This window comes from Leuciscus leuciscus (assembly GCF_965113295.1).
Source record: "Leuciscus leuciscus genome assembly, chromosome: 12".
NCBI lineage: Eukaryota > Metazoa > Chordata > Actinopteri > Cypriniformes > Leuciscidae > Leuciscus > Leuciscus leuciscus.
This window is the reverse complement of record NC_138736.1, coordinates 10,342,292-10,363,900: the sequence shown is the minus strand read 5'-3', so window position 1 is coordinate 10,363,900 and position 21,609 is coordinate 10,342,292. Positions and strand designations below refer to the sequence as shown.

At 36.0% G+C, this 21,609-nt stretch overlaps 3 protein-coding genes across 5 annotated transcripts; 2 read left to right on the top strand and 1 right to left on the bottom strand.

Moving 5' to 3' along the window:
- The first annotated feature begins 94 nt into the window (after window positions 1-94).
- Window positions 95-5,892, top strand: rida (reactive intermediate imine deaminase A). 2 transcript variants are annotated; one of them, XM_082185501.1, is made up of 6 exons: window positions 95-258; window positions 2,099-2,204; window positions 2,432-2,486; window positions 2,573-2,641; window positions 4,886-4,941; window positions 5,434-5,892. In XM_082185501.1, exons 1-6 carry the CDS (start codon window positions 194-196, stop codon window positions 5,491-5,493), a joined length of 411 nt encoding a protein of 136 aa, XP_082041627.1. In that variant the 5' UTR covers window positions 95-193; the 3' UTR covers window positions 5,494-5,892. The 2 variants fall into 2 exon arrangements, with proteins under 2 accessions (XP_082041627.1, XP_082041628.1); XM_082185502.1 differs by lacking the exon at window positions 95-258 and adding an exon at window positions 447-606.
- Window positions 5,733-13,158, bottom strand: LOC309510640 (uncharacterized protein). Of its 2 annotated transcripts, XM_082185497.1 has the most exons (5): window positions 12,783-13,158; window positions 9,339-9,578; window positions 7,108-7,158; window positions 6,453-6,503; window positions 5,733-6,349 (listed from the first exon to the last, which is right to left on the bottom strand). In XM_082185497.1, exons 1-5 carry the CDS (start codon window positions 12,859-12,861, stop codon window positions 6,330-6,332), a joined length of 441 nt encoding a protein of 146 aa, XP_082041623.1. In that variant the 5' UTR covers window positions 12,862-13,158; the 3' UTR covers window positions 5,733-6,329. The 2 variants fall into 2 exon arrangements, with proteins under 2 accessions (XP_082041623.1, XP_082041624.1); XM_082185498.1 differs by lacking the exon at window positions 7,108-7,158 and having other exon boundaries at window positions 12,783-13,153.
- Window positions 13,159-18,982: 5,824 nt separating this feature from the next.
- Window positions 18,983-21,021, top strand: rpl30 (ribosomal protein L30). Its single transcript, XM_082185172.1, has 5 exons — window positions 18,983-19,079; window positions 19,194-19,242; window positions 20,233-20,378; window positions 20,509-20,639; window positions 20,907-21,021. The coding sequence occupies exons 2-5, from the start codon at window positions 19,222-19,224 to the stop codon at window positions 20,957-20,959; spliced, it is 351 nt and encodes a 116-aa protein (XP_082041298.1). The 5' UTR covers window positions 18,983-19,079; window positions 19,194-19,221; the 3' UTR covers window positions 20,960-21,021.
- The last annotated feature ends 588 nt before the right edge of the window (window positions 21,022-21,609 follow it).

Sequence of the window (21,609 nt, the reverse complement as noted above, 5' to 3'; positions counted from 1 at the left end):
TAGAATAATTATAGTTCCGAAATGTAAGTGAATAGGTATGCATCTAAACTAAAGCCTCTATATGTGGGTTGTTACGGTAGGAATCGCTGACGCCTACTGGAAGTGATTCTCTACAAACCTGCTTGCTTTTACACTCATTCATCAGCTCAACTGGAAGTTAACTTGTGATCTTGTGGTCTCTCAGTGTTCAGATATGTCTGCGGTTATTAGGAAGATCATTCACACTGCAGCAGCTCCTGCCGCGATCGGGCCTTACAGGTGAGCAGTCAGATGGTTATGTTCCTCAATAATAAACGCACACGTGACATGCTCTAGCATATGGATAAGTGTGTTTTACCTGTGTTTTACCCATAGAATGCAAAAAAAGTTTTACCTAAAGCACCGACAGTTATGCATTAACAGTCTGTCTAGAGACTAGTGCAACACAAGGCCTGACATAAGTTGCAGTGCAATATTTGTTCGGGGCGTGTCTTTAGACGGCGCACTCAGCAACTTTGTGCTTTAGATTTTTGTGCGAATTTTCATATGCTGTTTAGACGAGATGTCTTCTGTTCAAAGAAAAATCCCATATACAGCTAAAGCCCCTGTTAGACAGGGCATATACAGGTAAGATTATTGTCAACCAACTTTAATGTTAGAACACATTTAGATTCCAAACTTTTTTAAATTGTATAATTGGGATTGTATTATGCATGCATTATAATATGATTTTGGAAGGGCTCCATACTACAACTGTTTTATCATTTTTAACACGGGGGCTTTAAGCCCCAATATAAAAAAGTTTCTCTGTAGCACAACATTGTTGTAACTTTAATTCAGTATTTGCAAATAAAAAAATGGACAGGTTTTCAGATTTTTTTTATAAAAAATATTTTGCATATAACTTGGGTGTTATTACAACGGGGGTGTTTGCGTTTCGACCAATAGACAGTAAGAGGAGTTGTCATTCATTGACTTGACCAGACCAGAGGTCAACCTGGTATTTTGCTTAAGAGTTTGGGATTTCTGGCACATTTTACAATATATTGTAAATATATATTATAAACGCATGATCACAGAAATCATTCTAATATGCTGATTTGGTGCTAAATTATTAATAATGGTTCTTTTCATTATCAATGTTTAAAACTGCTTAGTAATTTTTTGTTGAAACCATGATAATTTTTTTTTGTATCAGGACTAAAGGGATTCTTTGATGAATAAAAAGTCCAATAGAAGTTCACTGTCACTTGTGTTCAATTTAATCCATCCTTGCTGAGTAAAAGTATTATTATTTTATTATATTTTTTTATTAACCTTAAGCTTTTGAATAGTTTCCACAAAAATATTAAGCAGCACAACTGTTTTCAACATTGGTAATAATAAGAAATCTTTCCTGAGAACCAAATCAGCATATTAAAATGATTTCTGAAGGATCATGTGACACTGAAGACTGGAGTAATGATGCTGAAAATTCAGCACATGAATAAATTCAATTTTAAATTATATTAAAATAGAAATCAGTTATTTTAAAATGTAATAATATTTGTTTTACTGTATTTTTGCTCAAATAAATGCAGCATTGGTGAGCAGAAGAGACTTAAAAAAACATTTAAAAAAATCGTATTTATTCCAAACTTCTGACAATACATTTCACTTTATGATCAGCTGACACATCATTCAAACCAGCATCAATCAAGAGATTTGATGTGTGCGGTGACCAACGATCTTCAGTTTCCTTGCAGTTGTGCAAACCACACTTATGTAAAAAAGAACCAGCATTAACTCTGTTATATAACTTTCTAGTCTTGTATTAGACACACATTAACTTGGACTGTGATCTCAAGTTGAACTTATATGTGATCTTGGTGTTCTACAATACTACAGTGTGATATCTTATCTATCTATATAATATCCAGTATCCAGTTTATAATTAATAATAAATATAAAACTGTTAAAATAAGATCTACCTTAACAAGGCAAGTAAACTTGATTGGTTATTACTGCAGTGTACTGGTTATACCAGCAGAAGGCAGACGAGGACAACATTAATGAGTGTAAACATCCCTTTTCCTTCACTGTTAATTCACATTTTAAATGATGTTGCTTCTATATTCAGCCAGGCTGTTTTGGTGGACCGCACAATGTACATCTCAGGACAACTGGGAATGGACGTAGCATCAGGACAGTTGGTGGCAGGAGGAGTGCAGGCTCAGACCAAACAGGTGACAAAACGCAGCACCCGCAGATCGTTTTTACATTTAGATGAACATAGTTTGGAATAAATTAATCATTTACAATAACACGTATTAGAACTTAAGTAAATAAGAGTCCATTTTGATTTCATGCTGACTTTAATACACAAAGTAACATGTTTTATTACACAAAGTAGTAATTCTAACTAAAATGGGACACATGGTCTTAGTGCATGTTTCTCCTTACAACTTTTTAGGCACTCATTAACATGGGGGAGATTCTGAAAGCTGCTGGATGTGGATATGAAAATGGTACGTCATCGAGCATCACCTACATGTCAGTTCTTTCATGCAAGTTTTCAGGCATTTTAAAGTCTGCTTTTTTCTGTTTTTTGCAGTTGTGAAGGCCACTGTATTGTTGGCAGACATTAATGACTTCAATAACGTCAATGATGTTTACAAGCAGTGTGAGTATGAATGAGAGTCACAATGGCATAATTCACAGAGAGTCCCTAAACATACAACCATAAGTTTCCCTTAGTTTTAGTGGTCTTAGTAATTATAGAAAACCTCTTGGGAATGATATTAATGTATAATGTGTTAATTCTAAAAGTGTAGCAAAAAATGACTATCAATGTGTCCTTAAAAAAAAATTCTTAAATCCCTTAATGTAAAAATACGTGTTTTTGCGGGTCTTAAAAAGTCTTTTACAGAATTGAAGGCCTTAAAAAGGTTTTAAATCAGAGACAAAAGTCTTAAAAGTCTAGGTTTTTCACCAAAAATGAAAATGATCCCATAATTTACTCAGCATCAAGCCATCCCTTGTGTATATGACTTTCTTCTTTCAGCCAAACACAATCAGAGTTATATTAAAACATATCCTGGCTCTTCCAAGCTTTATAATGGGAGTGAATAGAGCCTCTTTTTTAAGCTCCAAAAAGCGCATCTGTCCATCATAAAAGCAATCCATACGGCTCCAGGGGGTTAAAGGTATAGCGGAGGATCTTTCCAAATTTTAGATAAGACCCGCCCTCTCCACTTTTTGAAAAGTTTGATTGATTCACCAGAATGATTGACAATTAGGAGGACCAATAGTTTAGACTACCCACCAGGAAGTAAAACATCCTCCGCTATACCTTTAATAAAGGCCTTCTGAAGCGATTCAATTAAAATAAAAAAGTAATGGTTATCTGTTGTAAGTTGTATTGTCAAACTTCTGAAGTGTTGCTAATACAACTCATTGTGTTTCTCCCTAAACATTTACATTTAGAGAACATATTGACATTGTTTTCCCACTAATTTACTCCTGAAATTGTATTTACTTGGTCTTAAAATAGTCTTAAATTGACCTGATAAAACCTGCAAAAACCCTGAATAAGGCCTTAATCAGCATTAAAATGTCTTAAATCCACTATTGAAAGGTCTGAAATCTGCAACCACCAAACTGACACAGCAGTAAAGACTTCGGTTTCATTATCACTCTTTGTTTTTTGGAATCATAAAGTCAGTCTAATGCATAAAACTTAATTAAAAAAGAAGAATGATACTCCTCATATATTACTATTTGTATCCCCATAAAAATGTATTTGTATTATTATTATTATATATTTTCAGTCCAATATTTATATTACATAATAGATTTTCTTTTGAATTCTTCTTTAAAAAACGTAATGAACAGAAATGTCCATTGTTCATTTGTACTGTATATCTCTTTTGAGAGGGTGATTTTGTTTGTTCGCATTGAAGCCGATGGAAATGATGTGCAGGTCTTAAAATAGTTTTGTAAAGGTCTTGAAAATGGCATTAAAAAGCATTATATTGGAAGTGTTGATACCTGAAACCTGCAGATACTCTGGGTGTCATGTGTTGTGAAATTAAAACCAAGCATGACTTTTGTCAACATACCTTCCCTAAAAAACCTTCACTTCCCATCCTGCTTTCTGGCGGTATGGATTAAGCAAGTTATTGATTATTCAGATGTTACACAATGATGTGTCTGTGCAGCCCTGGGTATTTCCTCTTTAATACAATGCTGATGGGTAATCCTATCCTGTCTGCGTGTAAAGAGATACAGTGCAATTCTGTGAAACGAAAGCCTCCTCTCTACGAGGACAACCCATCATCCCTGCCTCCTACCTCACAGAACTTTCCATGATGTGACATGCAAACCTACAGCGTGAACAAATACTCAGATTCATGTAACTTATGATGCAATTAATAATACATATAAACACAGGGATAAAGGCCTGTTCACACCTAGAATGATAACTATGATTAGCATCCACACCAGCGGACGATATCGTTCTGTTTATTATAAGCGCATGCTCCAGTTTTGTCGTCTGCCACTTTAAATGCGTGAGCTCTTTAAAGCAGGATGGATTCTGATTGGCTGTGAATCTTTTTGCCATTGGTCAGCTGGGGGAAGAAAAAAAAAATCACTGAAAGTGATTCTAGTGTTCTCTTTTTTCTGTGCCATTATTGTTGTAGTTGTGGTGTGAACTCTGCTGTTCTTTTACATTTAGAATTTTACATTTTTCATGTCACAAGAACTGCAGTAGTCAACCATGTAAGATGAAGGTGCTTATAGATAGGATATAGCTTATAGACACAAGGTGTCAAATTTAACCTTACTGGTGGTTTTGTTCACCTTTGTCATCAGTAAAGAACCTAGAGTTTCCCATAGTCTGACTTTCTTTTTTCATTTCTCTTAGTTTTCAAGAGCCATTTCCCAGCTAGAGCTGCCTATCAAGTAGCCGCGCTGCCCAGAGTAAGTATTAAGCGCTGGTTAGTAAGTTCTCCAAACTTTTGAACAGTAGTTGTAAATATTATATTTTGGCATGTAACCCATCCATCACTGTTTGAGCTATGGATATGAATGATACCTCAAATCATATGACTTCTAGAGGAGAGGTCCACTATTCCTTTTTTAAGTGATCAACTTAGGATAAAAAGGGAGAAAATCCCATGAAACTTGCATTGAAGGAGGGACCTGCGACATATATTATGGTAGAAACCAGAATAGCATTAAGACTTAAGGTGAACTCTTTTTACTTGAGCCAGTAAGCAGCCACATAGCAACACCCTGGCAACCACCCTTGCATCGTTTCAGTGACTTTTGCATGGCCACCACTCAAATTTTCTTCTGAAAATGTACAAATCTAGTTGATTATATATGATTGTAATCTATTAAGATAAAAATATTGCAATAAAATATATTATTTGTATTCATATCTCATTTTAATTTCACTTTGTTTTACAGGGGGGGCTTGTTGAGATTGAGGCAGTCGCTGTGTTGGGACCCATCACAGACGCCTCCTGACTATATGACCCCAGCATGCATCACAAATTGTAAATATAGTTTTATGGAGACTGGATCCAAGATTACAAAATACAAAGGAAATCACCAATAAAATCATTCCTTTTCACGGGCAATATCTTCTGTTGCCTTCTTGCTAATATTCTCATGATATTGAAATTTTACTATTACTTTGTGAATTCACTATTGATCTTTCATCATTAAATTCACTTAATCTATAATAGCAACCATTCAAAACCCAGTTCAAGTTAAACTTTATTTTTAAACTCCTACAAATCTGTCATTATCACACCACAAAAACTACATTTCCTCCATTTGCAAAGTTCAGTTCAATCTGTCGTGTTTGTAGCAGGAAAACATTTGCATGTAATAAATAAAACAAATAAAGGCCTATTTTTCAAATATTTTTTTCCATTGTCACTGTAAATGTATATAACATGCATGGATTTTTCTGATCACTGTAACAGTTTAGTTGATTAAAATATTGCATAATATAATTATATCACATTTACTTTCACAATTTTCAGATTTTATTTGGCTTTTTCGCATCTTTATCCAGGGGTAAAGCCACTAAGAAGAGGCACCAATATAAAATATTAATGACATATTGAAATCTCTAACTAACGCCAGCAATTATTATTTACTTTGTGTTCCTATTCTGTGAATATAAAGACAGGCACAGAGTCTTTGAAGACCAGTTGGTCTATTTCTTGGCAACGAACAACCAATAATAATAAATAAACTAATGTTCTATTGTATTCTTAAACCATTCATGTGAAATCCTGATTTTATTGTGGTTGAATCTGGATTCTGTAGTAACTGTGTCAATTGTTGCACACTTAACTATCTTCACCAGAGGCTGAAAGAGATGAAGTGGTAAGGGAAATCAATCAGATGAGACATTTATCCTCAAGAGATACTGACATTTTTAGATCTGTATTGAATTATATTACCCTACTTACCAGGTGCTTCCTCTGGTGGGGAGGAATCTGCCTGGTCCTCAGTTGTGTTTTCTGTGGAAATATAGATTTATCTAATTAATTCATTGATTTAGGCTTAAAAACTCACATGATAAAATAATATAAAAATAAACTGAAATTGTTATACATGTTATAAATTTAGCAGTCTTCTGAGACCATTCGGCGATTGTTTCTTTTCAGGACTTGTCCTGTGTGTTTATCTTCTCTGGTTTCTCATGTTGGACTTACTAAAACTAGTTTTAAACAATTTTGTATTATTTGTTGCTGCATTCTGGTATGTATTCTGTTCTGTGGTTAGTCATTATGAATGATGTCAATGTCAACATTTTTCCACATTGCAGCCAAGATATTTGCATCGGTGGATAAATTATCATTCACATTTGAAATTCAGATAATGAGGCATGTTGTGGCCCTCACCACCATTAGGATTTGGTCAAAATAACAATGGTTAAAGATGAAAAGAATGCATACATTTTTTATTCAATTATTTATTGCACAGGTTTTCAAACCCCTGAGACTTAAAAAATGGGTCGCCAGGATGTATTCATTTTCCTAAATCATCTTGGCGAGCCATTCTTTAAGTCTCAGATTTGAAATCCTGTGCAATATATATATATATATATATTACCCTACTTACCAGGTGCTTCCTTTGGTGGGGAGGAATCTGCCTGGTCCTCAGTTGTGTTTTCTGTGGAAATATAGATTTATCTAATTAATTAATTGATTTAGGCTTAAAAACTCACATGAGGCCTGGTCCCGCCTTTCATTGTCGTCACTCCTTCTTTTATCCTTCCGGAAAGAGATGCGCCTATTGACCGGCCAGGGACCAGAATCAGACGATTTTCCACATGCTCGGCCCAGACCGGTAATCGTCCGGTCAGTCTCATGTCTTTCCGATTCCAAGCCGCTCCGTTTTGTTGCCAGTGGCACAGGCAATAATGTCAGCTGCGCGTTCTCGCTCTCATCTCTCCGACCACTCACTCGTCTCATTCGCTCCGGTTAAATAGTGCTTATATTGCACATCATTTTACTAATTCCCGCAGGTTTCGCACTCACACCAAAAGCGCGCACACCACCGATCTATATAAGTGACGTGCACATAAAGCCGCCTCTCAAACAGTTTGTGAGTCGCAAGTACCAAAATGAGTGGCTTACTGCGCTAAACGGTCAAATACACACAAAATTATGTCATTTTGCATAACATTTTGCATTGAAGAAAAGTAGATTTTTGTTTGTATATGCTGTTAATTATAGTTCTTAGAAAGAAAATCGGAATCGGCAGGTCACTTACACACACAAAAAAAATAATAATCGGAAATCGGAATAGGCAAAGAAAATTTTAATCAGTGCATCTCTACTTCCGGAGCTCCTCCGTGGGACTCGAGACCGGCGTGGGGCGCAGGTGTCGCTAATTAGCATTCGCTTCACCGGCCTCGCTCCGCTCCCGCAGCTCTCGGCCTCACCCTGTTTCACATCACTATATGATTGCGTCCGAAAACTTAGGCAGTGACTTGTTGCCTCGCTGCCCTATCAGGCAATAACTTTACAGGCAGCGTCTGGGCACAAAGGTTCCTCACGAGCAAGGAGCAATGTGTCCCTGAGCAAGACACTTAACCCCTAGTTGCTCCAGAGGCGTGCGACCTCTGACATAATTAGCAATTGTAAGTCGCTTTGGATAAAAAGCGTCAGCTAAATGAATAAATGTAAATGTCACGAAACTGATTTCGGACAGACTTCTGAGGCAGCGTAACGGTTTAATGATCTACAGCAAAATAGAGCAAGCTTTGGTGAAAACTAAGTGAATATTTTAATGACTACAATAGTAATTTCTCACTAATGACATCATAAGTGGAAAACGTTTATCAAAAATGTACATTTACACACAAACTGACCACCAGCCGCAACTTTTAGACACCGTCTTTAATTTTCGCGCTTAACTGACACAGAATGGAAAGCACAGGATTGTGGGTTATCAAAGGCAGCAAAGGATAGATCTATGCTGCCTTCAAAAACCGATCAAATGAAGGTATCTCAGGAGACTGGAAGTGAAACTAACACTGCATTCAGACGTGCCTTGATGCCTTCCGACCTTGCAATGCGTCCTTCGAAGGCAGCATTTATCAGTTTTCAGAACCAGTCTATATATATATATATTTGTAAGGCTTGACTTAATTGCATGTAAATGGTTGTATATATGCTACTATATGGGTCGCGTCAATTTAAAAAAGAAAAAAGGGTTGCTCATAAAAAGTTTGAAACCCACTGATTTATTGCATATTCACATATTCACCAAATTAAACCTGTCAGTCAAACTGAAACCTGGCTTTAGTTGTCAAAATCCTATCTTTTCTTTCTCAAGGTTTAGTTCTCCTATCCTTTATTAGACCAGCAGATGAAATAATATTTGTATAATAGAAACCCTCAGTTCGGTAACCAGGGCTGGAATGTGAAACTAAGCAGGGCAGAGTTGTACTCCTTGATCATGGAACAGTTAGTAGGACACTTGTCAGGTAACTAGAGCTTAACAAACACACTATTACCAATTTAAACCACTGCCATCACCTTTCACTTGAAGTGTAAAGTTAAGTATGAATGTGTAAAATTGTTGCTTTATATTTTTTAAATTGTACAAAGTTATTTCAGGAAGGTCTTCATTACTAAAAGAGAATGTGCAAGGTGTTTTGCATCTAGAGATACGTCCCTAGTAACTAGCAAAACCATTTGCATACACAAGCACAGAACACGAGGTATAATGTATCTTGATCTTGAGAAGAATTAGTTTAAGGACCAGTTTTTTTAGGACACTTCACTCACTGAAAATGGCAGGAAAGTGACTTTAGTCTTATTGTCTAAAAATTTGAAACGTACCACCTGGTGCTGGTTCTTCAGTATTTTCAGCTGTCATGGAGGGGTTGGATTCAGCAGGTTCAGACATCAGCTCAGCAGCAGCTGCTTCTAGTTCACTGTGAGCTACTGCAGCTGTAGAGCTCTGGATTTCCTCTGAGTGAACAGGAGCTGCACTGGATGTCTGTGGAGATTCCTCGGCAAGGGTTAGGTCTGGAATTGTCTCACTGTCTGCTGCAGGACCGCCATTTTCATTACTTGTCCCTTAGAGATCAAGAAAAATATTTTAACCAAGTTTAAAAGCATAATAAAAAATTACTTGAAATAAAATAAACATTAACTGAAGAATAAAATGAAAGACCTTAACTTGTTTTAATTCATCTAGTTGCCCGAGTAGGTTTGGGAATCGAAAATCAATTCCAATTCTGGAATCGGATACTTAAGGTCAGGAATCGGATACTTGTTATTTCGATTCTGCTTATCGAATCCTGTGAGCGCATTTTAATTTTGTTTTAAACCATTCAAGCGCAAGAAGATGCAAAAAGAACAATTTGGTAATTGGTACTCACATGCTGTTTTCTGTGCTGGGAACATCCAGAGCGCACGCACAGAAAGCTGCCTCTCAAATAGTGCACGAATACTGAATTGAGTTCTCTTTTGAGTCGCCTTGCGCTTGAATGGACAAATACACACAATTAAGTCAAAATATCCTCATAAACACAGTCGGTTATGTTTTAAGTGAACATAAACAGTTGAGAAAGAAACCGCATGTGTAACAGTATATTTGATCCATGCATTTGGTCTTAAAGTGACAGCAGCCTAATAGACCTGCTGCTATCAGTGCCATTGTTGATAATCAAAGAGCAAAAGAAAAAGAAAATCACTCACTGATCTTGACTGAATAACTTTTGTAACTTTAATAAGGATTAATCCTAATCATATTTATAAAAAGATTTTTATTTCTGAACTTAGTTGTATTTATTTGTGCTATTTCTAATTTGCTCTTATTGTATTACTGACTGTACACGTGTCCTTATAAATGTTAATTAGTTAGTGTAGTTTATTAGTTAGTTATCTTCAGGCTGCTGATTTTTTTTCATGGTATTCAGCTACAACAGAATGTTTTCCAAAAAGACAGAATAAATATGTTTGATATCTAAATATTTGACTTATTTTTCTTTCTTTTTTTACCATATTCGAATCGAAACTGGGAATCCATAAGATTTGGAATCGATAAGCAGAATTGGAATTGGAATCATTAAAATTCAAACAATACCCAACCCTATTGCCAAGGCAACATTTGTAATTTTCTTTTAGTTTAATTTGAAGTACTCAAATAACTAAAACTAAATAAAACTTACAACTTTATAAAAACTACATAGACATAAAAAACGAAAAATTCCTAAAACTTTAAAGTTAAAATAAAAGCAAAATATAAAACATCTAATTCAAAATATTAACAAAAGCCATAATAGTATACCAACTGATTTTTCATTTGAAAAAATCTAAAATAATATTAATAGTGGTTTTAAAAAATATATAAGTGGTTTAAAAAGAAAAAACAGAAGTGTTTTTTCACTATTATTTCCCTCATATTATCGATCACATACAGTATGTCTAGGCATATTAAATGGGGTAACAACTAGGCCTGCATAGAATCTGTGAGCACAAAATTCCATTGAAAACTCCACAAATGTCCACCGATTCAAACAGCCGTCATTCACGTGTCCATTCACATTCCTTATTTAATTGCATTTTAGTGTCACCGACCAGAATTACAAAAATAATTGTTTTCAGACAGGTTGCCGAAAACCCCCATCACACATCTCAATTTCAATATTTTAAATAAATTACACACCTCAATTTAAATTTATTTTGAAATAATAACTCTTTCATCTTCCAATCTGAGTTCAGTATACTCAGCTGCACATTTTACTATATTTAAATAATTTCCACAGAATTCACATTTCATTAACAGAAATATGAAAAATTATGTGTTATGTAATTTCTCTCATCTCATCCTCTGTGTATCAAGTGTCGATAAGGTACAAGACAACTCTTTATAAGCCTACTTTAAATTCAACAGTTATCCCCAAACTAAAGCTTGGTATAGTCTATTATTGAAGCTGCAACTGTTAATAATTCAATGAAAATGAAAGAAACACATTGACATCCTGGTTAAATAATGAAAACTAATGTAACAACAGGTGCTGAAGAAAATGGATGTATTAAAACAGGCAAACTAGCAAAGGTTTATGACATAAGCCATCTGTGATCTTAAGTACACAACATTTACATGAAACCTTCTTCACAGATCCGGGATGAACCCACTTTGTTTAATCCATTAGCAGGGTGACATGCATCACCACACATGAAGGAGCACCTGAGGTGTGGAGGACCTCCTCTGATCACCACAATGTTTTTCCTCAAATTCCAAGAAATCACCATAGAAACACTGTGATGGTTCAAGAAACAAACACAACAACAAAACAAAATACAAATTTCCCTAATTTGTTTGACAAATTTAATTCAATACCACTAAATTCAAAATTCTATTCAAATGCAGTTGTTATTTGTATAGCATGTTTTTAACACGTATCAGTTGATGAATGCTCATGAGATTGCAATCAATCATCATAATTTTTTTGTTAAAAGGCATGTAAAACATATAAAGGAAAGAGTTTAATGAGTAACCGTAACCGTTTATTTGAAGCATTTCACCATTTATAATCACATTTCTGGTACTGAAGTGTGAAATTTTGTTCCTCTAGCAGCTCAATGCAACAACAAAGTTATGTTTGCGATTAGGTAAAAACACTATAAAAAAAAAAAAAAGTCAGATGCTAAATATAAGATGTAAATGTAGCCTACGGGATCATAAAAATGGAATGCATGATAGTTATAAAATAACTGTACTGTACATCACAGTGTTCCTAATGTAAATAATTTAAAGCCAGTTATCAAATTGCTATTTGAAATTTTCACCTTAACCATAAAAACATAATTTTTCTTGTAACTTTCAGTTAAAGTCTAATGGTTCAGGATCTGGGCATAGCGTTTAACCTTAGGTTCCTCTATGGGGACTTTCAATGTAATGAATACTGTTAGTTTCTCTATGAGAGACGCTGGAGTCAAGTAGATCTAAACTGCATGTCAGCATTTTGGATAGGGATCTTGGGTGCCTTACACAAAGGTTGAGGGTTCAATTTCAAGTTAGGTTGACCCAGGGTCCGAAAAGTAACTAATGCCAAATTTACACTGCAAAGGTGGCGTAGAAGCACTTCTGAAGTGGCATTTCAATTGAAGATTGCAATCTTCCTCTCACTTTATGATCAACAACGCATTTTAGCATGATCAAATAGACTAAATACCAGAAAGTCTTCCTTCTCATCATGAAACACCTTGCAAATCAACAATATTTGACAAAATATAGCTCAAATGTGATTTTTTTGGGCTGTATAATCTTACCTGATGTGCTCCCATCATGTTTGGTGTTGGGTCGTGTTGTGTCTTGAGCTGTGGTCTGAGTGCTGGAAGTGCATCCCATCGTGTCTTCCTCTGGCAGGACAGGAGTGAGTAAAGTCAGGCACTTTGGTGAGTTTTGTCGTGCCCAGCGGCGCGCGTCGACTTCAGGTGGAGGAAGACTGCGCTAATTTAAAGCGCAATCGATAGAGACAGCAGTCATTCCCTAACCAGGTAATTGGGTGAGTGTGTGGGAACGACAGTCATATGCAAACTAGCCCTTATTCTCGGTAACAGGTCACGGTGCTAAAACAGCAGTGAACTCCCGTCTTCTCTGATTAAAATAAGTATTTTTGTTAAGAAATTATATGATACTTTATGTTTTAACCTGAGTTCTAACAACCAAAATAACGATTTAAATCCGATTGCATGCGTTTAATGAGAAAGAAAATGTACTCTAACTTTAAATATGACATCACATAGTCCCTTTGTAATGATTTTAGCGACATCTACAGGTGACTTCTGGAGTAGCACTGGCCAACCTAAACTGAATGTCATAAAAACTGTAACTTGACGCTCTACAATAAATACTCCTACCGTCCATATCTAAATCAAATAATGTCAGTGCAAAGAGAATATCATAATGTCCTTGTAAAACTCACCGCTAGTATTTTTGGTTATATAAAGGTCCTTGGCGATGGTTCTTTTAAGATTGGAAAAGTTCTTGGTTTTAAATGATATACTTAAAGTTCAATTAAGTAAAAAAATTTTTTAAAGGTCAGAATTCATTTTCCCAGGGCCCCATCAACTTTATGAACTCCTAACCCTAACCGTAGGTGGTAGAAGAGACACACAATGAATTAAAATTAATCACATAGCTTTTCCACAATCTGAGGTAAATACAATACAATTCATGCTAGTTTCATACAAAACACCACCATCATAATGTGAAATAAAGTGAAACAAAACCCTAAAGGGTTTTAACATAATTAATGACAAAAACTAACAAGAAACAATTATATAAAATTCCATTGTCACACAATTGTTGCAATTAAAACAGTAAATAAAATAGCAGGATCTAATTGCTTACAGTTATTTTATTCTTTTTATCTTCAGAAATATATTAAATGAAACCGAACAACCACTTCTGAGACGAGAACTGACAAAGGCTGAAACAAAGGGCTGTATAGGCTACACAGGGAACACTAGGGACCGATCGAGATAATTAACAAGACACAGGTGTAACACATGAGGGCAAATCAAACACAATGGTAACAGATGAACAAGAACACAGTGCAAACCCAACTGAGGGTAGGCTACATTTACACAACAGCAATGTGCTAAAACAGTAAACGGTTTTCCTTTGCATTTTTTCGCATACAGACGGCAACGTTGTCAAAACGATCACTATGTGAAGAAAAACTATGCGGTTGTAAACTGAACTTTTTTTGTAGTTTACGCAGAAACGATAACAGGATTGATTTGAAAAACTTGCACTTTTTCAAAAGTTAGCATTTTTAGGCCCCCAAAATGCCATTGTCGTCTAAATGTACGGCCAAAACACATCAAAAGTGTTCCGTTTTACAGTGTCGCTTAAATGGCACCTCAAACTAGTCCAAAAACACAGGCAGAACGTGACAACCATCAAATGTAAAGTCACGCAGGTCATTTTCAATTTCAGTTTATGTCAGTTTATTTTTATTCACTATAAATTAAAAAATTACTTCCCAAATCTGTTCATTTAATAGTATTTTACTGTAAAAATAAGTAAAACATCCTGTTAGATGCATTACCGTTTTCAACAGTAAGATAACTTGCTAACACGTTTTACTGTAGCATTTTTACAGCGTTTTGATGATGAAGATACACTTGTGCAGCCTGCAAGTACACTGAAGTGCTTTGAAATTTTGCCATTTTTTCTAGCGTATTTGTTGCTCTTAAACTTGATCCACTAAAACGTGTGATTTATATTCTTACAGGGTCAGAAACATTTAGAATCTGTTGAGTGTCTGGGAACTGGATATTGACATTTTATTTATTTTTAAACACTATAGAGGATTACTTTGTGATAATGCAAGTGTTTTGCATATTCACATTAATGTGTATGCCAAGCCATAAACTATGTAAGGGTTAGGGTCCACATGCCAGCATCCTATAAATAATTTTCTGCTCTTATTGCTTTAAAATAATGAGGACATTTATATTTGTTGGTTAGAGTTAGGGTTACAACTGAAAACGTGGCATGAGAAGCGTTTAACTATGTTCTGTTTGGTGTCTTGAGACACAACATTTCAATAACCTGACAAACATTCTTAACATTGACTAAATGACGTAGATAATATGCCTTAATCATTCTCTATAAAAAAATGTTTAAGGAACACCTAATATAAAATAGGATAAATGCAATGAATTTAGTTGTGTAGATGTTTGCCATTCATTTGGATTTGTTATATTGTGTTTTTGCAGTATTCTGGTGATACATTTTCCCCAAAATAAGCAAAGGCTCGATCATGCTTAAACTTGCATGCATTTGTATGAAAACAAATCTTTCAATGCAAAAATCAGGTGCAAAACAAACATTTTCTATGCCTTTTTAATACAATATGGAATTTCATCCCTATAGGCCTATATATGTCCTCTATTATGAATTAACTATAATGATGAATGAAAGTTATTTTTTCTCTTCACATACAAACACACATAACACTTATTCAACTATTACAATTATGAAATCACTGAATGAATCTTCTGACATGCAATAAGCCAGCACAAAAATGAATTAAAGAGAAGGAAATTCCAAATGGGAACATTTTCAACAAGGCCTTACATCTTTTTAAGCAGAAGGCCATAAGGGCGGATTGAACTCTCCACTATGTTTTTCTCTTCTTCAACTGATGTGCCTTCAGGGATAGGGACCAACCAAATGTCCTTGGTCTTTATTTCTCTGATCTGGGGGTTGATTCTGTTCTGCATGATGACTTTGTAAGTATTTCCATTCTTTTGCGAAATGAAGTTCTTTATTTTCGCGAACATGTAGGCTACGTTGATGTCTGGAGATGAATAAATCCCTCTTCCGTAAGCCTGACGGTCTCCTGGGATATACTGAGACTGTATGATGCCCGCAGCCCCATGCAAGTTGGTTCCGTGGTAGGAGACTGGCCACTCACCGAGCGCGGAACGGCTCCTCCATCCATCCGTTCCCAGCCAAGCGTTCCCGTCCGGGTATTTGTCCCGCACCTTTAGCGCGAAGCGCATCCACCCGTAGGGCCGCGTGTACGGCTCGTCCCCGCGCATGCAGGCATCATTCGGCTTGGACATGTTTGTAAAGTCAAAGTCAAACTTTGGATCGAAAAAGTCATCTGAAATCACAAATAACTCCTTCCGGAGAGAAGGACTCGCGCTTTCGCTTCTCGGGGTTTCTTGTGATTTTTTCTTATCATCAACAAACATCCGCGACAGAGAAGAAGTCAGACAAGTCACTGGTTCATTTTTAAGAAGGGCAAGACTTGTCAGTTTGGCAATTTGCAGTTTAATGGCTCCATCTAAATCGTTGCAATCTGCCTGCAATTTCACAGTGACTCCCAGAATGGCAGAGAGCGCCTCGGTCAAGATATATTTGTCCACCTCCATCCCGTTAATCGAACTTATCAAGATCTCTGATCTGTTATGAGACAACCGACAACGTGTAACAGGGGTTTTCAGTCTCATTATGGGGAGTGAGGACCCAGATTTTTACACATTTGTATGTTCTTATTTAGCACACCTGATTCTGATCATCAGCTCATCGGCAGAGCTATAGCCTACTACATGAACTGAACAAGTGTGACAGACAAGAAAGACAAACACAATGGGCAGTGGGTCCCCAGGACCGTGACTGGAACCTCTATTTTAAATTAAGGGTGTAGCCTAACATTTAATAAAATAAAATAAAACTACGTAATTAGGAGAAATATATTTGCAACAGGCCATTAAAGGACAACCTGCTAAAAGTAAAAAAAACAACAACAAAAAAACGCTTAAACCATCATTCTCTGGTTATACCTGATCTGTTACTTTAGAGGGGATTTGGGCACTTTTTTGCAGGTTAGGCCTGGAAATACAAACAATTGCTCCTCGTTGCCTTGAGTATTTAGCCTGACGTCGTCATACTCTGAATTGAAAACAGAAAGGCTTAATATCACTACCAGTTTATATTTCTCCACAGTGTTGTTGTTTTTTTTAGAAGCTGTAATTTGATGCATATGACAGGTATTCAGTGGGGTTTTTTTGTGTTGTTTTTCTTTTTTGACTTTGCATTCCCATGCACGCTTCCTGTGCTTTCCACCTGTTAACCTGTTTCCTGGTTACTGATTGTTCCGGACCTGCTTCTCATTATGGGCCTTAACTCCTGAGCATTTAAGGTCTTATGTTCTCCTAAAGGTGGCATTGATATGTGAGCTTTTAATTGTTGTGAATCCTCCATCCACCTCATCTTCCTTTTCCTGAATAAATGTTGTTTCCAGAGCCTGAACTTTTATCTCACAACTGTGAGTGGTGTGGTGTTACAGTGTGTGAAAGGACCTTTAATGACTTTGCAAAGTTTTGCATCTTTTCATGATTGTTTGAAGTAAACCATGAATACCCAATAGCCTGGATGCCAGCCGAACTTAGCCCCGCCCACAACATTTTTAGTTGGGGAATATTCTGACTAGAATCTGAGACTAGGCCTGAGTAGTTTGTGTCAGTGGTTTTGTGTGTTTGTAGTTTGTGTTTTTCAAAAGTCCCAAATTTACAGCCCTGAAATTTGTGCATCTCCAACACTAAACATTTCCAGTGTCCAGTGTGATCATGTTGATTTGGGGAATCTAGGAGGATGATGGATAACAAATAAAAGAACATTGTTCACTCCATATGCATTAGGCTACAAGGTATTCAAAAGTTTAAATTTTTCAAAATGTGTTGCCACAACAATGTGTTGTATAACAAGCAGGCATCATGCCGTGTTTAAGGATCTCTTTTGTTTACTTTTTTTTTTACTAAATAGAATTTATGATAATTCCAATAGCATGAAGGCATAAGTAGAACGCGGAAGTAGTTGTGCAAGTAGTCCATTATCCTGTTTCAGCGGAAAATTTCTTAAATAGGCCGAATGGTCTAAAGCTTTGGTACTTTTGTCTTTAAATGTATTCTGCTATAGACTAAAAAGGTAGTAAGATAAGCAGGCATATTAAAATAGTGTTTGTGTTTTGGGGGAAACAGCCAGTTCTCATAGAGAACTAGAACATTTCTCTATGTTCTAGTTCTATTTCTATTTTAGTTATTAAAATAAAGTGGTAAACTTTTCTTAAAATAGTGTAAACATTTAATTAAATTGACTTTATTGTGTAAGTGTAAAAGGAGTGAAAACAGCTTTTTCCAGCAGGATGAAGAAGCTCAAATAAGATTGTTTAGATTTGTCTGACATTTTTGTCACTGCATAATTCCCATACTTACATTCTTGCTATATTTCATGACAATACAATTTTTCTAAAATGTAAAATAAAATATAATGTATATATATATAATAATAATGAAGAATGAGTATGTTTGACAGGTCTCCAATTCTATAGGCTACAAGTGGTTCTCAAACAGGGGACTAGGGGCATCAACAAACTTTCCCAAGATGACTTAAAATAAGACAAAACAAGCATTAAAAAAGCTAAAACAATAAAAAATCAAGACATTTCTTATCTAAATTCACCTCCTCTTTTTTCTTTTTCTTTTTAAGAACCAGGGTTCCCATTGTCTCGAAAAACCAGGATAAATGAGGTAACCTAATTTTAAAAGTGTGATTTCTGAACATGGGAAAGTTGTGTGAATTCATAAAATCATCCATGAGCATTTTATAATATACTTCTAGGTAGCCCTGTGATTGACTGTGGCCTGTGGCCATAGATGCTGGACGCCCCGCAACCCTGCAGAGGATAAAGCGGTTTGGAGAATGGATGGATGTTTCTAGGTGTGCCAATCTCTAAAATATTTTTGAAGAAAGTCATTTTTAGTAAAAAAATATCATCCTTAATTCTCATCCAGTACATCACAAACAACTTAAGTCATGGGGACTACAAATATTGTTGTGGACAATGAGGAGCCTTTGAGTCAAAAGTTTGAGAACCACTGTCTTGCCTACAACAAAGATTCTTTGACTACACGTCCCAGACTGACTGTTTTGAGATCTGTGATCTCGAGGTTGCGCGGTCTCGCGATGCGGGCGCGTGAGGTTTACGCGCGCGGTGCACGCTGGGAAGCCCTTTCTCTACGAGGCCATCTTGGTGTGATCAGGAGGTGAGCGAGGCTCTGCTGGAAATTATTAAAATACTCCCTTTAAAAGTTTTACGAAGAATACGAGCGCATTATTTTGAAAGTGTAGATCTTGATTTATCGCTTATTTGTGTTCAGGTTGGCCAGATCGGACTAATCAGGAAATATGGTGGCCGCAAAGAAAACGGTGAGTGGAGCGCGATGCTGCGCGTGCTGGGAGAACTTCACGTGGAAGCTCCCTACAGGCCTGATTATAAAAACTAAAATGTTTACATGCACAAATACTGATGTATATGACTATTGTTACGCAGGTGAATTGATATTCGATATTATATTGTGCGAATGTTCATCTCTCATCGCTGGCGAGGTGTTGGATGGGCTTAATATTAGCTATTTTAGGTGCGCTGGGTGTTTCTAGTTAAGGAAATTGCTCAATTTTTTTAAATATCAAGTGTACCCAGAAAACGTGGTGTAGAAAACAGGTCTTTATCAGAGTAACGTTTATTATCGTCTACTAAAAGCGCATTTAATAAATCACACCCTACTGTACATTAAATGTTGTACAGGACCAATACTTATGAAGTGTCAGTGAGATACACTATTGAATTACAGTTGTCTGTGAAACAAACATGATATAAACAGTGTACATGCGACCATAAGTGCACTGACAGAAGTTAACTTCATAGTGTGAATGGTTTTTAAATGCATAAGACATGCAAATGTATGATTAGTGTGATATATAGGCTAGATTACGCAGGATTCACACCTCGGTCAAAGGAATGAATGACAATTGGCATGGTAAACATTTGACATGTAAACTTCTTTATTTCAAAGTCATTTTCTAAGTGAAAAGGGAAAGAAAAGCATTGAAACATCAAACAGAATCACATTCCACAGTTCTTTAAACTTTTTACATCAGATCGAAGAAGTGTATATTGAAAAATTTACTTTAAAGAGAGAGTGAGAGGTGTGTTTGTGAGGGTAGTAGTTTTATATATATATATATATATATATAGGGCACATTGCAGGGCACACATCCACCTTGGTTTTAAATATGTTGTCTCACAATAGTTATTTCAATTTTGAAGCCTTGAACAGAAAAAAGTCAAAGCTTATTTCTTGACATTCTGTGCTGTTGGTGTATTTATTGTTTTGTTCCATATCTTCATATTTACAGAAAAAGTCCCTGGAGTCCATCAACTCTAGACTGCAGCTTGTGATGAAGAGCGGTAAATACGTTCTCGGATACAAGCAGTCTCAGAAAATGATTCGCCAAGGAAAAGCCAAACTGGTGATCCTGGCCAACAACTGTCCTGCTCTGAGGTGTGTGTTTCCCTGCTTGAGTGTTTCTGTCAATCTGCTGTCCACATGAAAATAATCTGTGGCTTCTTGAAGAATAATACAGATTTGTGAGGGTTGAGGATCATTTGAATGATTCATGATGTTTTTCCAGGAAATCTGAAATCGAGTACTACGCTATGTTGGCCAAAACCGGAGTCCATCATTACAGTGGAAACAACATTGAGCTCGGTACAGCCTGTGGCAAATACTACAGGGTGTGCACATTGGCCATCATTGACCCTGGTGTGTATTCACTGTCAGAACTGATACGACTTGATCTAGTAATTTTGTTTGCCTGTAACTTTCCCTGTCATACTGTATTGTAATTTTTTTTGGACTAATAGGTCATTTATATGTCAAAGTCGATGTAGATTTAAAAGGTTGCTGGTATGTTTTGCACTGTTTCAGAAGTAGAAATCTAGATTATCTGAATGAAAACTAATATCCTGTGCATTGTAAAATAAATAAATGCATTGTTCTGTAAGTAATGCCTTTCTCTCGTGTTCGCAGGCGATTCTGACATCATCAGAAGTATGCCAGACCAGCAGCAGGGGGAGAAGTAGAGCCATTCCCACCAGATTATTAATAAGAAGACGTGTTTATTAATAAAATTGGTTGAAATGGTCATTGTGGTTCTTTGGATTATTTTTGTCTCCGCTTTCGTACAGGTTTGATGTGTTTAATGGATAAATTGCATGAGACAGAAAAAAATAAAAATAATTATCTGTTCACCTTTGATAATGTTGAGAAATGGGATATTCATCCTGCTTTTTTTGTTTACTTGCTATGATTCAGTTATTCATGGTTTTGTTAAAGAAGGATCACCTTTTTGAAATCCTGAATATGCTTTTTGGGATAGGTTTATTTTTCTCAATGTCCTAAAGCTTGAACCGAGTCATAGTTTTTTCTTATTAGCTGGAAAAATTATATATACACACGCTCAACTTGTTCCACTGCAAAAGGTGAATTAGTTGTTAAAAGAATATAAAATAAATTTTCTCTCTAGTCGTGCGGTGAATCCGAATCAAATTAGCTATTAAACCTGTAATTTACAGTTTTTCTTTCTTTGGCACATTTTTCGATACTGTCTTGTGTTATTGTCACACAACTGTTTGTTGGAACATCAGAACTGTATTGCATGTCTGCAAAATGTAACTCACCCAAAACATTTAATTTATGCATCAAATCCTAGTTATTGTCAATAAATTGGCCA

What these genes read in the sequence shown, in the direction of transcription:
- LOC309510640 (XM_082185497.1), bottom strand. Translation starts at nt 12,861, where the DNA reads ATGGGATGCACTTCCAGCACTCAGACCACAGCTCAAGACACAACACGA. An exon ending in TGAAGAACCAGCACCAGGTG is followed by an intron (nt 7,159 to 9,338) that starts GTACGTTTCAAA and finishes ATATTTCCACAG; the next exon opens with AAAACACAACTGAGGACCAG. An exon ending in CCCACCAAAGGAAGCACCTG is followed by an intron (nt 6,504 to 7,107) that starts GTAAGTAGGGTA and finishes ATATTTCCACAG; the next exon opens with AAAACACAACTGAGGACCAG.
- rpl30 (XM_082185172.1), top strand. Translation starts at nt 19,222, where the DNA reads ATGGTGGCCGCAAAGAAAACG. An exon ending in AACAACTGTCCTGCTCTGAG is followed by an intron (nt 20,379 to 20,508) that starts GTGTGTGTTTCC and finishes ATGTTTTTCCAG; the next exon opens with GAAATCTGAAATCGAGTACT. An exon ending in ATTGGCCATCATTGACCCTG is followed by an intron (nt 20,640 to 20,906) that starts GTGTGTATTCAC and finishes TCGTGTTCGCAG; the next exon opens with GCGATTCTGACATCATCAGA.
- rida (XM_082185501.1), top strand. Translation starts at nt 194, where the DNA reads ATGTCTGCGGTTATTAGGAAGATCATTCACACTGCAGCAGCTCCTGCC. An exon ending in TGCAGGCTCAGACCAAACAG is followed by an intron (nt 2,205 to 2,431) that starts GTGACAAAACGC and finishes ACAACTTTTTAG; the next exon opens with GCACTCATTAACATGGGGGA. An exon ending in CAATGATGTTTACAAGCAGT is followed by an intron (nt 2,642 to 4,885) that starts GTGAGTATGAAT and finishes CATTTCTCTTAG; the next exon opens with TTTTCAAGAGCCATTTCCCA.